Source organism: Lithobates pipiens, unplaced genomic scaffold, assembly GCF_037356315.1.
Source record: "Lithobates pipiens isolate NorthernLeopardFrog02 unplaced genomic scaffold, aLitPip1_a1.2 Scaffold_18, whole genome shotgun sequence".
NCBI classification, from domain to species: Eukaryota; Metazoa; Chordata; class Amphibia; order Anura; family Ranidae; genus Lithobates; species Lithobates pipiens.
The window spans coordinates 638,917,997-638,936,666 of NW_027507758.1; the positions used below are offsets into that span (position 1 = coordinate 638,917,997).

At 45.0% G+C, this 18,670-nt stretch overlaps 1 protein-coding gene across 1 annotated transcript in view; it reads left to right on the plus strand.

The window, feature by feature from the left end:
* The window catches only part of LOC143989910 (uncharacterized), a 200,022-nt gene that overhangs the window by 100,441 nt on the left and 80,911 nt on the right, over nucleotides 1-18,670 (plus strand). Inside the window, 2 exon segments of the mRNA XM_077490184.1 lie at nucleotides 1,986-2,309; nucleotides 5,621-6,596. Of these exon segments, the coding sequence (XP_077346310.1) occupies nucleotides 1,986-2,309; nucleotides 5,621-6,596 (1,300 nt within the window).

An 18,670-nucleotide genomic window follows, 5' to 3' on the forward strand; every position in this document is an offset into this window, starting at 1 on the left:
TGTTGTACATTACATCATTCTGATACTATAAAATCTTAAATAGGAAAAAATGGACTTGAAAGGCACATATAAAATATTATAACACATTTTTATACACTATAAAATCTTAGCTGTTGTATCCTACATAATAAGCTGTACATTGCATAGGCCTTACCTCTTTTGCACCAATTTCCTACCAATTGGACATTTTATATCTGATGATGTGATTGGAGCACAGACTTTTACATGTTGATAATAATGTGATAACATCCTCAAACTTTGGAACCTTAAACAGAAAGTGATAATGAGGGAGGAGTCAATAACCCAATGATGGTGGTCTTCAGGATCAGTCCAGTCTTCATCTTGGTTGTTCTCCCCCCATCCTCACTCTCTGACCTCTGGTGGGGCTCAGCCCCGCTGTTATTTGTGACTAAATCATGGACTAAATAAGGAAGTGCAGTACTTCTTGTGTTGGGAAGATGGCAATGAGTGATAGAGGGGGTGGGTACACTCATCCTATAATCCTCTCATCACTGTCACTCCTATAAAAGACAGTTCTCGTTTCCTCACTCTGACTAAGGTCCGTGATTAAAGAAATGAACTGGTAGGAGATTCAGCGATATAGGGCTGAAACAACTTATTAATTATAATAGATTATGAAAATAGTCAAATATTTTCATAATCGATGAATTGGTCAGTCGCTTAATTAGCCTCCATACTGAATGCATTTACATATCAGAAAATACAGCTCTGTACACCATCCATACATGCCAGTAAATGCCTGAGAACTTGAATGTGTGAGGAGCAATGCCTCATGGGACATCTAGTCCTGGGCAAGAGAAGGAAGCAAGTGATTCTAAAGGCAGAAGTTTTTTTATCTTCCTATAGAGGAACGCTATACTATACTTTGTGGCTTCCTGTAGGGGAACGCTATACTATACTTTGCAGCTTCCTATATATTTGCTCTGTGCAAAACCATTACACAGAGCAGGTAAGTATGACAAGTTTGTTTTAAAAAAAAAGAAATCCAACATTTACAATGGCTTTAAGGGAATCCCTAGTAGTGAATATCTGCTGTTTTTGTACTATAAATTAATATTTCTTTAACCCCATCATAACCAATGATTAAAAAAATCATGCTGCTGCTACTAAATGTCCTATACTGGCCATACACGGATCGATTTTTGAACAAGAATATTCCCACAAATATTTGTATTAAAATATTTTGTACATTCGATGAATGGACGAGTGTAGTTCGAAAATTCCACTTTCTTTTAACATTCAATTTTAAAATGAATGTAGCTTCTGACCACAAACCACATAATCTATTTGAAAATTTGTTCGATGGAGGAACGTTTTCTGTTTTGCGCCTTTGAATTTTCCCGTCACTGTGGTGGAAAATGAACGCCGATTTGACCCACTAATGGTCGGAAAAGTGGATGTTTTTTGAAAGAAATATGAGATTGTGTACAGCCAGCATAAGTGACATCAGGTGCAGGGAGCTTGTACCCACCTACCTGTCTATGAAAAAGGAGTCTGTCATCTGTCATATTATATTACACTCCTGTCTGATCATCTGCAAAACAGCGTTTTACCTCTTTTTTTACAATTTAATAATATTGATCTCTGATTCTAATATGTAGCAGATTTTCCCTCTAATAATACATCTATCTGTTCTTCTCAGAGGGGATTAAATATCCAACTATATATCTGGATATTTATATTTACCACTGTATATAGATATTCAAGAATATTAACTCAATTATACACCAGCCTTTCTTTGAGGTTTTTATCCAATTAGTCGATTAATTGAAACAATAATCAGCCAACTAATCAATTATGAAAACAATCGTTAGTTGCCGCCCTACAGAGGACCCATTTACTAGTTACCATGAGGTGGGAATTGTAAGATCCTCAGAGACAAAGCTGCCTGATGTGGGCAGAGTCCTGGTTTAGGGGAACCAATCAGCTCATGTCTAGTACTAATCTTTGTATTTCTATTTTAGTAGATGGACGGGAGATGAGGAAAACCTCAGAGGATTGTCTCACTTTGTCTCCAGACTGTAAAGTAGAAGATGAGGACATCACACAGTATAGTCCAGGAGAAAAACCGGCTACCTCAAATGTCCATCCGGCACCACACAGTGTAGATGGACCATCGTATTCCTCTTATCCTGAGGAACCTCAGACTGTGAGGGACGGTGCCGTCTTTCCAACAGAGAAGAGGCTTTCCTGTACTGAGTGCGGGAAGTGTTTCCGTTATAAATGCCATCTTAATGAACACATAAGATCTCACACAGGGGAGAAGCCGCATTCCTGTCCTGAGTGCGGTAAGTGTTTCCGTTTTAAATCCCATCTTAATGTGTTAAGCTGCTGGAGGAAAATGGAGAGATGGGTTCCTCTATGTCGGTGTTTCTCAATCTTTTTCCAGTCAGGGCACCCTTGAAGTACATCCCTAGGTGAATGGGGCTGCACTGCAACCACCCCGCAACTGTGTGCATTGCATGATGCATTTAAGGGGTTAAAACAGGTGGTCAGTAGACAACATATTGCCTCTTTACCAGCTGTCAAATGCCTCTGAAGAGCGATCTGAGCATGGATCGCTTTTCAGAGGAACAGCATTTATTTTGCTGGTACTATGAACAAGCAAAAATTAAATAAAAAATCGGTTCTGATTCTACACATAGGGGGTCAGGATTAAAAGTACATACATAAAATGTGCATAAATACATGTAAACACACACACACACACACACACACACACACACACACACACACACACACACACACACACACACACACACACACACACACACACATATATATAAAAACACACACACATAATACACACACATATACTATATATATATATATATATATATATATATATATATATATATATACATACACACACATATATAAAAAAAATACACACGCACGTATATATAAATGCACATATGCACGCACATATAAACCAGTGGCAGCTGGTGATCAACATTTTTTTAGGGGGGCACAAGCTAACTGAAAAATTCAGATAAAAAACATAAATTGTAGCCATTGTGCCCATCAATTGTAGCCACTGTGCCCATGAAATTTTGCCATTGTGCCATCAAATGTTGCCACTGTGTCCATCAAATTCTGCCACTGTGTCCATCAAATGCCGCCACTGTGCCCATCAAATTCTGACACTGTGCCCATCAAACTCATCCATCAAATGCCACCACTGTGACCATCAAATGCTGCCAGTGTGCCCATTAAATGCTGCCAGTGTGCCATCAAATGCTGCAACTGTGCCATTGAATGCTGCCACTGTGAATCCCCCCCCCCCCTGGCCCGCTCACCATCTGCCCGGCACTTACCCTGTCTCAGTGGGGCAGCGGGTGACGGCCACGAGCAGGGTCCTCCATGCATCTCCTGCCGTCCTCATCTCCCATCCTCTCCTCATGATAGGCGTCCAATAGCTGTGCCTATCGTTTCAAACCATCAGGTGATGGGTAACAGACCTGCACACCTGATTGGTGGAGAGGTGGTTCAGTGTTAGGAAAGTGAATATTAATTTGCTTCTCTAACTCACCTGTTAGAGTTAGAGTGACGCTCACAGTCCACCTATTCTGAAGCCTATTAGAACCTATGGCTCTAATCGGGTGCTTCAAAAACACCCCCCGCTGCGGTAATTCAGGCATCCGGCACCCGAAAAGGGGCCGGACACCTAAATATGGGGGTGGCAGCAGTGGCCATGGATATACATGAATCTATCCATTGGTCATAGAGGGGGTGGCTGGAGAGAGGGACGGCGCCTGTGTGCCCTTATGGACGCACCGCCACTGATAAACACATGCACATACATGCACACTCACATACATACATACATACATACTCACATACATATGCATACATACATGCACACCCACTCATATACATGCGCACACACACATATGCATACGCACACACATACGCACATACCTGCACACACGCATACACACATATGCATGCACACACATACATACACACATATGCATTCACACACACATACATGCACACACATATGCATGCACACACATACACACATGCATTCACACACACATATGCATGCACACACACATACACACATACCCTGTTTCCCCGAAAATAAGACAGTGTCTTATATTAATTTTTGCTCCCAAAGATGTGCTAGGTCTTATTTTCAGGGGATGTCTTATTTTTCCATGAAGATGAATAGGGTACACATTTATTGATTCTGCCCCCTTCTGATCCTCCTGTGCCATTTTGATCCCCCCCCCCCCTCAAATCCACCCTGTGTCATTTTAAGTCAGTCTCCCTCCACCCACCTATGTGCCAGTGGATTATTTAGTCTCCCCCCCCCCATCTTCACCAGACATCCCCCACCTTTTACCAGACACCCCCCCCCCCACACCTCAGTCACCCCTGTGTGTCTGTGGAGGCCAGATTCCACACAATGTGCCCGACTCCTGCTCAGCACGACTCACTGTCTAATTGTGAGTCAGCCAGGCGGGCAGAAGGTGACAGCTTGTGCTGGCGGCAGGATGGGCTCTCTGATGATGGGTGACGTCACTCGTCATTCAGAGAACCAGTCGCAGCTCACTGATTTAAAGAGACCTCGCACCTACCTGCCTGAACAGTTCCGGCTGAGCTGCGGCCAATCAGTGAGCTGCGTGGCAGCGCCCACCGCTATGGTCCAGAAGAGTCAGATGCCTTATGGTAGCTTAAGGGGCCTTTTTATCGGGGGATGTCTTATTATGGGGGATGTCTTATTATCGGGGGATGCCTTATTATCAGGGGATGCCTTATATTTCTGCGAGAGGGAAACCTGGTGGGAGGTCTTACTTTTGGAGGATGTCTTACTTTAGGGGAAACAGGGTATGCATGCACAAACACATATGCATACACACACATGCATGCACACACACACATGCATGCACACACACATACATGCATGCACACACACATACAGTAGATAGTCTGATCAAAAAATGACAGACATTTACCTTGGCTCTTCCTGCCGGGTACTGCACTGTAGGGGGAGACAAAGAGCACACGCTGTGCTTTCACTTTAGCTTAATGTGAGCAGCTCCCGCACAGTGCCAATTACAGTTCGGAATCGGCTGATGATTGGGGAGCTCCTCTCAGCCGCCCCTCCTAACAAAGAGAACAGGGGGCCCTCAAGGGCCCCCTGCAGCAAGGGGCCTGGTCGCCATGGCGATCGCATTGACCCCTATAATTCCGCCACTGTTGATCTCTGATTCTGATATGTAGCAGATTCTTCCTCTAATAATACATCTATCTGTCTGTTATTCTCAGAGTGGATTAAATATCCAACTATATATCTGGAGATTTATATTTACCGCTGTATATAGATATTCAAGAATATTAATTCAATTATACACCAACCTTTTTCTAAGGTTTTTATGCAATTAGTCGATTAATCAAAACAATAATCGGCCAACTAATCAGTTATGAAAATAATCATTAGTTGCCACCCTACAGAGGACCAATTTACTAGTTACCTTGAGGGGGGAATTGTAAGATCCTCAGAGACAAAGCTGCCTGATGTGGGCGGAGTCCTGGTTTAGGGGAACCAATCAGCTCATGTCTAGTAATAATCTTTGTATTTCTATTTTAGTAGATGGACGGGAGATGAGGAAAACCTCAGAGGATTGTCTCACTTTGTCTCCAGACTGCAAAGTAGAAGATGAGGACATCACACAGTATAGTCCAGGAGAAAACCCGACTACCTCAAATGTCCATCCGGCACCACACAGTGTAGATGGACCATCGTATTCCTCTTATCCTGAGGAACCTCAGACTGTGAGGGACGGGGCCGTCCTTCCAACAGAGAAGAGCTTTTCCTGTACTGAGTGCAGGAAGTGTTTCCGTTTTAAATCTGGTCTTAATGTGCATAAAAGATCTCACACAGGGGAGAAGCCATATTCCTGTCCTGAGTGTGGGAAATGTTTTATACAAAAATCAGACCTTGTCATACATCAGAGATCTCACACGGGGGAAAAGCCATATTCCTGTCCTGAGTGTGGAAAATGTTTTTCACGGAAGTCTCATCTTTACACACATCAGAAATCTCACACGGGGGAGAAGCCGTATTCCTGTCCTGAGTGCAGGAAATGTTTTTCACAGAAGGCCAGTCTTTCCACACATCGGAGATCTCACACAGGGCAGAAGCCGTATTCCTGTCCTGAGTGCGGGAAATGTTTTTCAGTGAAGTCCCATCTTTTCACGCATCAGAGGTCTCACACGGGGGAGAAGCCATATTCCTGTCCTGAGTGTGGGAAATGTTTTTCAGAGAAGTCCCATCTTTTCACACATCAGAGATCTCACACGGGGGAGAAGCCGTATTCCTGTCCTGTGTGCGTGAAATGTTTTTCAGTAAAGTCCAGTCTTTACATACATCAGAGATCTCACACGGGGGAGAAGCCGCATTCCTGTCCTGAGTGCGGGAAGTGTTTTTCAGTGAAGTCCAGTCTTTGCAGACATCAGAGATCTCACACGGGCGAGAAGCCGTATTCCTGTCCTGAGTGTGGGAAATGTTTTTCAGTGAAGTCCCACCTTGACACACATCAGAGATCTCACACGGGGGAGAAGCCGTATTCCTGTCCTGAGTGCGGGAAATGTTTTTCAGTGAAGTCCAATCTTGACACACATCAGAGATCTCATACTGGGGAGAAGCCGCATTCCTGTCCTGACTGTAGGAAATGTTTTTCACAGAAGTCCGATCTTTACACACATCAAAGATCTCACACGGATGGGAAGATGTATTACTGTCCTGTGTGTGGAAAATGTTTTTTACAGAAGTTCAATCTTTACACACATCAGAGATCTCACACAGGGGAGAAGCCGTATTCCTGTCCTGAGTGCAGAAAATGTTTTTCACAGAAGTCCCATCTTTTCACACATCAGAGATCTCACACGGGGGAGAAGCCGTATTCCTGTCCTGAGTGTGGGAAATGTTTTTCACAGAAGTCCCATCTTTACAGACATCAGAGATCTCACACGGGGGAGAAGACGTATTCCTGTCCTGATTGAGGGAATTGTTCCTCACTGAAGTCCTGTCTTCCTGTACATCAGGGATCCCACACAACCCTTGAGGTGTATTAGTGTCTTGAGTGTGGGAAATGTCTTCTATATGAATGTTGCTGGACATCACAGCTCTCATGTGGGGAAGAAGCACACCCTGATATACACCTCAGATATACTCCATGGCTGATCTTCATCATGCAAGAAACAGTTCCAGGGGTGTGGACATTTTTTGAAAAAACAACTGATCCAAGGGGCTAAATCGGGGTCCCAATCTGCCTATCCCTTATGACAATCTTGCTCCTCATCTACCAGAGAGCTCAGCAGAGGTGTGGGAGATCATTGAAAACTACAAGCCGACATCGACAAAGGAAAGAACTCTGTGAGTTCCTTTAACCCTTTCACTGCTAGAGCTGGATTTGTGTTTTTTCCCACATGTTTAAACACTTCAATACTGGACACTTTCACCCCCTTCCTACCCCAGGCCAATTTTCATCTTTCAGCACTCTCACACTTTGAATGACAATTGAGCGCTCATGTAACACTGTACCCATATGACATTTTTATCTTTTCTGTTATATTCACCGACCGACACAGCTCCTCTCTGTAACAAATGGGTTGTTAGCCTTATCACTAGGAGAATACTAGGCAAAGTTGTAACACAACACTCAGAACTCTTAGTTCTGCCAAGGGGGGCTGTCCCTCAGGCTACAATCCTCCACCTTGCAAAGCAGCATCAGTTTTTTCTTGCCTAGCAAAGGAGAAGGACCTAGGAACTCTGCAGGCCCATCTGTCTGTGCTTTTTTGCGCAGAAGCTTGGGTTTTTGCGCAAGATGATTGATCCTGTGATCTACTATCAACAGCCGGCTGGGTGACAGGCTGGATACCCTTATCCTTGTAGCCTTCCCAGTCCAGCCATCAAGCGTGTGCAGGTCGCAGCTACGGCTCGGTAGGCCACAACATACCTTAGCTCCAGAGGTGGTCGGTGAGCTTTTATGCTCCGGGGCGTACATATGACCGGGCTACTGATGTCTGGATCACAGTATTGTAAAAATAGAAAATGGCCTCACAAAATAATAAATCATGGATATAACCTTACAATATGCACCCTCATCCCAATTGTATATGGAATGTGACACCCCATTATGCAGAATCTGATTCCTCGCTATGATCTATGTCGTATTCGGTGGATCCACGCTCCATGGATTCTTCCAAATCCTCACGAAAACGTAACCGTTATAGCGGAGGTACATCCCCAGTAGCTCCCAGCAAAGTCAAAAAGACCTCTATGAAACACAAAACAGCACATGGTACAGCAGACCCATCTCCCCCACCCACTCAACCAGTTGTTACACCTAGCACTTCCACATTACATAATGCTATTCCTAAGGTTCTTGGATCTATTTCCAGCCATGTAAAAAAAACCTATTAGATATAGATTTTTTAGACTTAACCTCACCAGACCCCAAGAAACAACAAACAAAATTAGACACATTTGTTCGCAAACAACCCCTTCCCACCCCCCTTCCCAGCACATCAAGTCAACCAAATTAAATATTATTAATTTGGCACAATGTCCCCTTTCACCTGATGAGTCACAGGTTTTACAACTTGGGCTGGGCTTTTGCCCACTCAAACCTGTCCTTGTTACCGAAACTATCAAGGACTTGTATCTTTTTGCGAGAAATTTGACCTTTAAATATATATTTGATGTTAGACACCAAAAAAACAATCTAGAACGTGAGTTAGTTGATCGAACTAAACACTTCACTATGGAGGAATTTCGAGCTCTTCGGGACCTCCTCCTCCTTTATGATGAGGGGGCCACGGAGGAGCCCATAGAAAATCTTGAGATTGCGGGGTCCTCCATGTCTTTGGGCGCTACTGCGCCCGTGGTCACGGAGGCCGCTGTCTCTCGTAAATTTAAACTTAAATCCCAAAAATTCCCAGATTTAATGGGCGTTCCTTCATCAATGTATTAGAGATCTTAAAAACACAAATTGGCATGAACATACATCTAATCTAACTATCAACCAACAACGAGCTTTGAAAAACCTACAGAAACGTAAAGACATAATCATTAAACCGCCGGACAAGGGTGGTAACATTGTAGTGATGTCACACCCTCAATATCGTGATATGTGTTATGACATATTAAAAAACCACATAGTATCAACAGATTTTTCCCACCAATGTAACAAGTTTTATCAATGAATTCCAGAAACTATGTACTCAATCTTATTGGCATGACTTAATCGATAGAGAGACCCTTCACTTCCTTCACTCCAACATTTTACACTCTACCTAAAACACATAAAAATCTAACAAAACCACCAGGGAGGCCCATTGTCTCGGGCATTGGTCTTACAGACAATGCAAGCAAATTCGTAGATAGCTTTTTGTTACCACACGTATCCAGTCTACCTTCACACATTCGCGACACTTCGGACCTCCTTAGGCATATTGAGGACGTTCTGGTTCCTCCCGACTCCCTTCTCATGGCTATAGATGTTGAATCGCTTTATTCGAGCATCCCCCACGAGAGAGGGGTCGGGGTGACCAGAATGTTTTTAATGGAGCAGGAAGACACGTCATGGCGAATCAATGAATTTATTCTTGAACTATTGAAGTTTATCCTTACTCAAAACTTTTTTCTGTTCGAAGATCGATATTATTTACAAATACAGGGTGTTGCCATGGGCACATCCTGTGCCCCCTCGTATGCGAACCTCTATCTTGGAGCCTGGGAACTATATGTCTTCTCCAGTGATCAATTTCAATCCTATACTGACCACATTCTATGCTGGTTCAGGTTTATAGATGACCTATTTATAGTTTGGACAGGCTCTACCATTCAGCTAAATGACTTTGTTGAAGACATCAATCATAACTATTTGAATCTACATTTTACAGTAACCTCGAACCAGAGAGAGATCCCCTTTCTGGATGTACTTATCCACAAAAATCCGGACGGCTCCCTGGACACAAACCTATATCTAAAATCCACAGCAGGTAACACATTGTTGCATGCCTCTAGTGCCCATCCCAAACCTCTTGTACAAAGCATTCCCTATGCACAGTATTTGCGACTCCATCGCAACTGTGCACGGGATGGCAACTTTTTTATCCAGGCAGCAGCTCTCCAGCAGCAACTACTAGCAAGGGGATACTCTAAAACAAATTACGAAAGGCCTTCAACAAAGCCATGAACCGTACAAGAAAGTCCCTTCTATATCCTAACCAAAAGAGGTCGAAGACGGAAACAATTAAAATCATTACACAATACTCGGCCCATCATGCCACCTTGAGAGACGTATTGACCAAACATTGGCACCTACTTACAGATCATCATATCCTGACTCAATATGTCCGGGAGACACCTGAAATTGTCCTCCGGAGAGCCAGGTCACTGAGAGATCACTTGACCAGCAGTCACTACCGCGTGGAACCGGTTTATCTATCTACCCACAGGGGCACGTTCCCCTGTGGTCAATGTTCTCTTTGCCCTTGGATTTATTTTGGGACTACTATTAGTCTCCCCAATGGAGAAACGTATTCACCGTACTTTTCAGCAAATTGCGGGACCACAGGCGTAGTATACTTAATGCTCTGCCGGTGTGGTGCCTTCTATATAGGCAAAACTATTCGGGAGCTCAGGCAGAGAGTGGGCGACCACATATATCATTCTACAAATGGTAAATTAACTACTATTGGCCAACATATAGGTCTTCACCATCAATTTGACTTGGAGGCGGTGAAATTGATGGTACTAGAGGTGGTGCCCATTGATGCCAGGGGAGACAACAGAGACAAGATTTTACTACAAAAAGAAGTACTTTGGATTGAAAAACATAATGCTCTTGTGCCCCCTGGCCTCAATGAAACAAACTCCTTCAAGTTGTTTTTATAAATTGGTTGGTCCCACCCCCTGGGGTTTTTTTTTCCTCATCTCTCTTTTTCCATGCCAAATAAACATCTTGGTCCGGTATATTCTTATACATTGTTTATTGGACTGCCACTGCTTATTGAACATGGACTGTACCATTTATATTAGCATCATTACATATACATTTCTACTGTAGGGACATGTACTGGTCCCTGTTTTTGTATATATTATATTTTTTCATTATATGTTTATTTGTGCTCATACATTATTAACTGCTTCTTGTTAACAGACTCCTGCCCTTTCTGGCCCTCTCCCCGATTGGCTTGGAACTTGGTGTGCTTTTTCCCGGCGACTGGGGGTTAGGGCCGGTGGCTCACTATGTGTGATAGCCGTACCGTCCCTTCCCCTTGCACGCACCCTGGTTGACACTGTCAAACCATAGGGTTGCGAGCGCAGATGTACGTGCGGTGTCTCTGCGTGTGCGTCGCCCAGGCCAGGCGCTGCTCGATCTGCGCACGATGACATCATTCACGGCCGTTGTTTAGGCGTAGCGGTGGGGGGTGTGCGGGGAACGCCAATGCGCACACACTGTTGAGTCCCTGACCCCGTAACGTCATGCGCCGGCGACACGGCGCAGAGGTCAATTAGCGGGGTTGAGGGGTATAAACCAGTGGTGTTTACCGCTACTCCTGCATGCCTACCCAATCCAAGGGATATGTCGAGTACCAAAGCGATCGGTAAGTGAGTGATTTGAATACCAGGCACCACTGGGACTTTCTATCATACATACTTTTTATTGGTCGTTCCTAATAGTATCCATTTATTATTACTTTTATATAGATGTTCCCCATTTTTAAGTGCAGCTCCATACTGGAGTTCATTTGCCCCACACACCGATCGCATGTGTGAGGCTGTATTTTCCATCCACCTTATGTTGGCCAGCCCCGTTTGCTTCCCTGGATCTCAAAATAATTGATCTGTAACATTATATAGGTAACTATGATTATAGACACATCGGGGTCCCTGCTGTCTTCACTTATCACATTCACTTCACATTGATCACTTTTTATGGGTCTTTGTAGTGCTACCTTGTTGGGTCCTGTGGTTTACTGGTTCGCTGTTTTCTTATTACCACTCACGTACGTTTTAACCAACACACCATTCCCATTTATTCAGTCCATTCACTAACTTACCGTATATACTCGAGTATAAGCCGAGATTTTCAGCCTCTTTTTTGAGGCTGAAAGTGCCCCCCTCGGCTTATACTCGAGTCATCGCCGTCTGACTGCTCGATCAGCGTATCGAGCAGACAGACGGCGGACATACTACAATTCGAAAGCCGCGCCTCCGCCTGTGATAGGCGGAACACTGAATTTCCCAGCAGCCTGTGTTCCGCCTATCACGGACATCGTCTCATCCTCGTCCGTAGTACGAGGATGAGACGATGTCCGTGATAGGCGGAACACAGGCTGCTGGGAAATTCAGTGTTCCGCCTATCACAGGCGAAGGCGGAGGCGCGGCTTTTGAATTTTAGAATGGCCGCCGAGGCGCCGACGAAGAGCGGCGATCCTGGCAAGGCACGGGACGGAGGCAAGGCAAGGCACGGCACGGGACGGGACGGAGGCAAGGCACGACACGGGACGGAGGCAAGGAGGCAAGGCACGGCACGGGACGGAGGCAAGGAGGCAAGGCACGGCACGGGACGGAGGCAAGGAGGCAAGGCACGGGACGGAGGCTCGGGACACAGGTAGGCTGGACACACACACACACACACACACACACACACACACACACACACACACACACGGACACACACACACAGGGATGGATGGATGGAGACACACACACACACACACACACACACACACAGACACACACACACAGGGATGGATGGATGGAGACACACACACACAGGGATGGATGGATGGATGGAGACACACACACACAGGGATGGATGGATGGATGGAGACACACACACACAGGGATGGATGGATGGATGGACACACACACACACAGGGATGGATGGATGGATGGACACACACACACACAGGGATGGATGGATGGATGGACACACACACACACAGGGATGGACGGACACACAGGGATGGACGGACACACAGGGACGGACACACACACAGGGATGGACAGGCATGTCTCACCCTCGGCTTATACACGAGTCAATAAGTTTGCCAGTTTTTTTGGGGGTAAATTGGGGGCCTCGGCTTATATTCGGGTCGGCCTATACTCGAGTATATACGGTACTTTATGTTTTTTTCAGGTGTCCACATTCATGACAATTAGTTTACTTTTTATTCACGTTTTGTTTTCAATAATTTATTCTCACCTTATATTTTGTTGTGTAAAAAAATTTTTGTGGCACATTTTCTTATCCCCTTTCTTTTTTCCTTCTCCTTCTCTGTCATTTTTGACATATGTTATACTTCTTTTCCTCTTTTTCACCCCTCTGTCCCCTCCCCCTTTTTCCTCCCCTCCCCCTTCCTTTCCCTCCCCCCCCCCCATTATATAAAAAGGCACCACTGGGATTTTTACTTTTTTTTTTTTGGTAGATTTGTCACTGGGCACAATTTTCTTTCACAAACCCACCATTTCTTTTCTTCCCACACCTGGTCATTGGCGGTTAAACGCATGGAATCCACACAACCACTACCTCAAATTGCTTTAGGGTACCCCCTCTTCTTTAAACTAGTGAATTGAATATATATGTTTCCATATAGATATTGGCTTGTGCCGGGGTTAATACCCCTCCCAGTTGCCGGGGGAAGCTTCCCCCGGTTGGTTTGAGCTTTTCTGGGGCAAGGGCATTTGGGTAAGATTCTGTATTGTAAACTTGTCTCCCCTTTTCACTTATTTGTTTGCTATTTATGTTCACCTTACATAGTTTTTATTGACCTAAGAGTAATTAATATATGTATTTATAGATATAGGTAATTCCTGAAGAAGCAGAGAAGCGAAACTAGTCGAAATACCTCAAAATACCTCACCTTCCCCATGAGTTCTCGATATGTTGTATCTTGTAATGTTTTTATATTGAAATAAATTGAACTATACTTCTTTTATATAATTGTTTTTTCCCCTACGTGGTTTATTTATTTAATGTGCACCGTAATAGTCCCCTTGCTCACATTTTCTTCACACTTCTGCGTCACAGTATGCCAAGGCCAGTAGCTACCCTGTACCGATCAGGTGTAGATCTACAGTGGAATGTCTCCCAGCTCTTCAGGACTGGTAAGTACAGCTCTTCCTGCCCCGGCGGGGTTGAGCAGCTAGGCATTCCCTGGGAGGTCGATTTGGGGGTCCCTCACCTCCCTCTCTTCTCTCCCCTGTCCCTATCTTCCCTCCCCCCTCACGGAGGGGCTGCTGCATGATACTGAGCGGTGTGTGTGTGTGTCTCTGAGGGCTCTCACCTGGGATAGGGGGTTGGCTGGTGGTGCCTGGATCCTGTGTATTAAGCTCCCAGGAGGTGCCTGTGAGGGTCTGGCTGTGTTTTCGGTACAGCGCTGTGTCTCTGCCACATTTCTGTCTCTGTCCCTCATTGAAGCTGGCTGGCAGGGATTTTAGGTGTGGGCGAGGGCAGCATGTCTTCTGGGCTTCAAGCGGCCATTTTCTCAGTGCTCTCCTAAACAGGACACTGGCGGCCAATTTCTAGAAGCCTGAGCACATTTCAGTGTACTCCAGCAGCAGCTACATGTGCTCTCAGCTTCCTGTTTTGTCTTCACTGGACACTGCGTGGCCATTCTATGTAGTCTGAGCAAGTTTTTCAGATTGTTTTAACGATCGTTCTAACGGACTGCCACCGGCACAGTTTTGGTTTCCTCTGCACCTGGGAGCACTAGGGGTCTTCAGGCACTGCTGTGAACAGCGCGGAACTCCTCAGGGACGTGAGTTCGGTGGGTTAGAACCCCTCAGTCAGTGGCAGCAAGGAGGGTGGGACTGTCACTGTCCTAAGTTCCCTTTTGGTGGCAGACAGGGTAGGGTCAGCATGGCTTCAGAAACTGGTGTTTCCAGGCAATTGCAACCGGGTCACCTCCGGACTGTGCAGTTCCCATGGACACCCTGACGGCAGTCCTCAATTTGTTCGTTGCCAAGATGGAGGCGGTGTGTGGGAAGAAAGGTGCTAAAAAGCGTCCCTTGCCCCCCCAGTCCTCTGGGGAGAGCTCTGACGCAGACTCAGGTCCTGCTGAGGCTGGTGACCCCTGCTATGTCTTGTCAGACGACGCTAACCAGGACCGTTCGGACAGTGAGGATGAGTCCCCGTCCGGGCGTGACAAAGTGCTTGTTGGAGCAATTATCACAGCTGTGCGTGTGTTAGGACCTGGGCTTGAACCTGGGACCTCTGGTGTGTCTGGCAGTGACTCTGCTTGCTGAACCTGGAATGCTGGACAGCTCCTTGGACAGCTCCTTGGACAGCTCCTTGGACAATTCCTTTAGTGATCTTGTCTTGAATCTTGTTTGCCTTGAACCTTGAACCCTTTGCTCCTCCCATGAACTTCCCGATATAAGCCATGTCTCTGCACTTCCTCCTTGCCAGAATATTGTGCCTTTACCAGTCAATATCTTGCTTCTATCTCTCCTGCTGCCGACCGTATCCTCGCTACCTTTCGTTACCGACATTTGGCTTGCTCCTGGACTACGCTTCTGCTGAATCCCAACCTGCAACTATTGGTTACCGACTTTTGGCTTGTTTCTCAACTACGCTTCTGCTTGATCTCTACCTGCTATATCTGCTACCAGACCCCCGGCTTGCTCACCTCCTGGTAGGGCTATCCTGAGGACCGCGACCTGGCACTAACACGCAGCCAAGCCCATCTCCACCTTTGGGAGCTCTGGTGAATACTGGTTAGTGCTTAGACCCCGCACCTCAGGTGAACCCGTGCCATCAGCCAGGGTGACCTGTGTGAATATCTGCTCTGCTGCTATAGCTACTGGTCTCTGAGCCTGACTCCAGATCGTGACAGAATATTCTGGCCAAAAACATGGAGGCCGTTGTAGCAGCTGCCGTGGCTCCTCTCAGGGTTCAAATCGCTGAGTTACAGGCATTTGGTGTTGACTACCAGGAAAATTTTTCTGAGTTACAAATTGAAGTGAAAGGTCTACAAGAGGAAATCCTTGATCTACACAAACAATTGCGGGATTTTCATGCCCGAGATACTGCTGCCATAGAAACTAATGCACGAATGCCCCTACCACTCAAGTTTAGCGGAGACCGCCGCTATTATAGAGGATTCCTTAATCAATGTCGTATATACTTTCAGATGCAACCTGCTGCATTCACTTCTGACAGGAAAAAGGTGCTGTTTATTATCAACCTCCTGACTGAGGAAGCCTTAGCCTGGGCCTCCCCTTATGTGGAGAAAGATGATGTCATCCTGGATAATTTTGATTCTTTTGTGACTGAGATGAACCAAGTTTTCGATGATCCTAACCGCTGTGCTACTGCTGAGGCAAAATTGCACAATTTACGGCAGGGAAGACGCTCTGTTGCAGAGTACACAACTGAATTCCGACGTTGGATCTCAGATACCAATTGGAATCCAGCAGCACAAAAGAGTCAGTTCCGTCAAGGACTCTCCGAACAAGTAAAAGATGAGCTTGCCAAAGTAGAAAGTCCTGATGACCTTGAAGCTTTTATTAAATTATGTATTCGAATTGATCAGAGACTTACTGAAAGGAGAAAGGAGAGACTGGGAATCCTAGGCAGTAATGGTGGCATGCGTTTTTCTACTACTCAGTATCCTCCTAAGGGTCCAAGAGTTTTTCCTGATTCTGACACTCCTGAACCTATGCAGGTGGATGCTATTAAAAGATCTATTACTATTCGGGAGAAAGAAAGACGACGTTCAGAAAACTTATGTCTTTATTGTGGAGACTCTGGACATTACGCAGTTAATTGTCCCAATAAATTTAAAAGAACAATTGCAGCAATGGATGTTACAGTATCTGAACAAATAAACTAAATTTCTCAGTCCATCTCTCCTTTGATTCAGGAAGCAAATAAAGTTAATTCTTTATCAACTCATTTTGTCATCCCTATAAAGCTTATTGTTGAAAACAATGAAATACCTTGCTCTGCTATGCTGGACTCAGGGGCTGGGGGAAACTTCATTGACATCGAATTTGCCCAAAGTAATAACATTCAAATGAGAAATAAACTTGCCCCAATTGATATGGAAACTGTGGATGGCTCACCTTTGACTTCAGGCCCTGTTACCCACGAGACAATCCCACTTAAACTCCTAATTGAAACTGACCATCAGGAGACTATCAGCTTTGAGCTGATTACATCACCCAAGTTCCCTATTATCCTGGGCATTCCTTGGTTCTCTATCCATAATCCCTCCATCAACTGGGAGACACGTTCTTTAAGCTTTACATCTGACCATTGCAAGAAACATTGCAAAGAATCTTATCAAATAAGCCCTCCACCAACCCAAGATTTACAAGCAGTTTTGGCAACTATCCAGTCATACGACAAGCTACCTCCACAATATCTTGAGTTTCGGGACGTTTGTGATAAAAAGAACGCAGATCAGCTGCCTCCTCATCGCTCTTATGATTGTCCCATTGAATTGCTTCCAGGGGCAGAAATACCATTTGGTCGCCTTTATTCTTTATCAGAACCTGAACTGAAAGTGCTCAGGGAGTGGATTAATGAGAATCTTGAGAAGGGTTTTATCAGACACTCAACCTCTCCTGCTGGCGCAGCCTTATTCTTCGTGACGAAAAAGGACTCCACCCTGCGTCCGTGTATTGACTACAGAGATTTAAATAAGATCACAATTAAGAATCGCTATCCACTCCCACTGATTCCAGAAATGCTTGAGAGACTCCGCTCTGCCAAGCTCTTTACCAAATTAGATTTACGGGGGGCATACAACCTTGTCCGCATTTGTTCCGGTGATGAATGGAAAACTGCTTTCAGAACCAGATATGGACATTTTGAAGTCTTTGGTCATGCCCTTTGGGCTTTGCAATGCTCCTGCAACTTTTCAACATTTTATTAATGATGCTTTTCGAGATTTGCTTGATCAGTTTGTAATAGCATATTTGGATGACATTCTCATTTTCTCTGATACTTTGGAAGAACACCGCAAGCATGTCTGTATTGTTTTCGAGAGATTAAGGCGAAATCAACTTTACATAAAATTAGAGAAATGCGAGTTTGAACAAACTCAGATCCAGTTCTTGGGATACATAATCTCTTCTGAAGGGGTAAGCATGGATCCCGATAAGATCAAAGCTGTGGTGGATTGGCCCGCCCCTAAGAATGTTAAAGAGATACAGCGATTTGTTGGGTTTGCCAACTTTTACAGAAGATTTATAAGGAATTTCTCTAGGGTAATTGCTCCGATCACACAGTTGACAAAGAAAGGGGTGCCCTTTTTGTGGTCACCTGAGGCACAGGCTGCCATTAGTAAACTGAAAACTCTCTTCACTTCTGCACCAATACTGGTACATCCAGATCCAGAACTACCTTTCATCGTAGAAGTTGATGCTTCTAATTCTGCTGTGGGAGCTATCCTTTCTCAGCGAATGGGAGAAAAATACAGCTTCATCCTTGTGCTTATTTCTCTCGACTGATGTCTTCAGCCGAGATGAATTATGACATTGGAAACAAGGAGCTGCTGGCAATTAAGGAAGCATTTTCTGAGTGGAGGCATCTGCTGGAAGGGGCTAAGCACCCTGTAACCGTTCTCACCGATCATAAAAATTTAGAATTTATTAGGTCTGTGTTAGAAG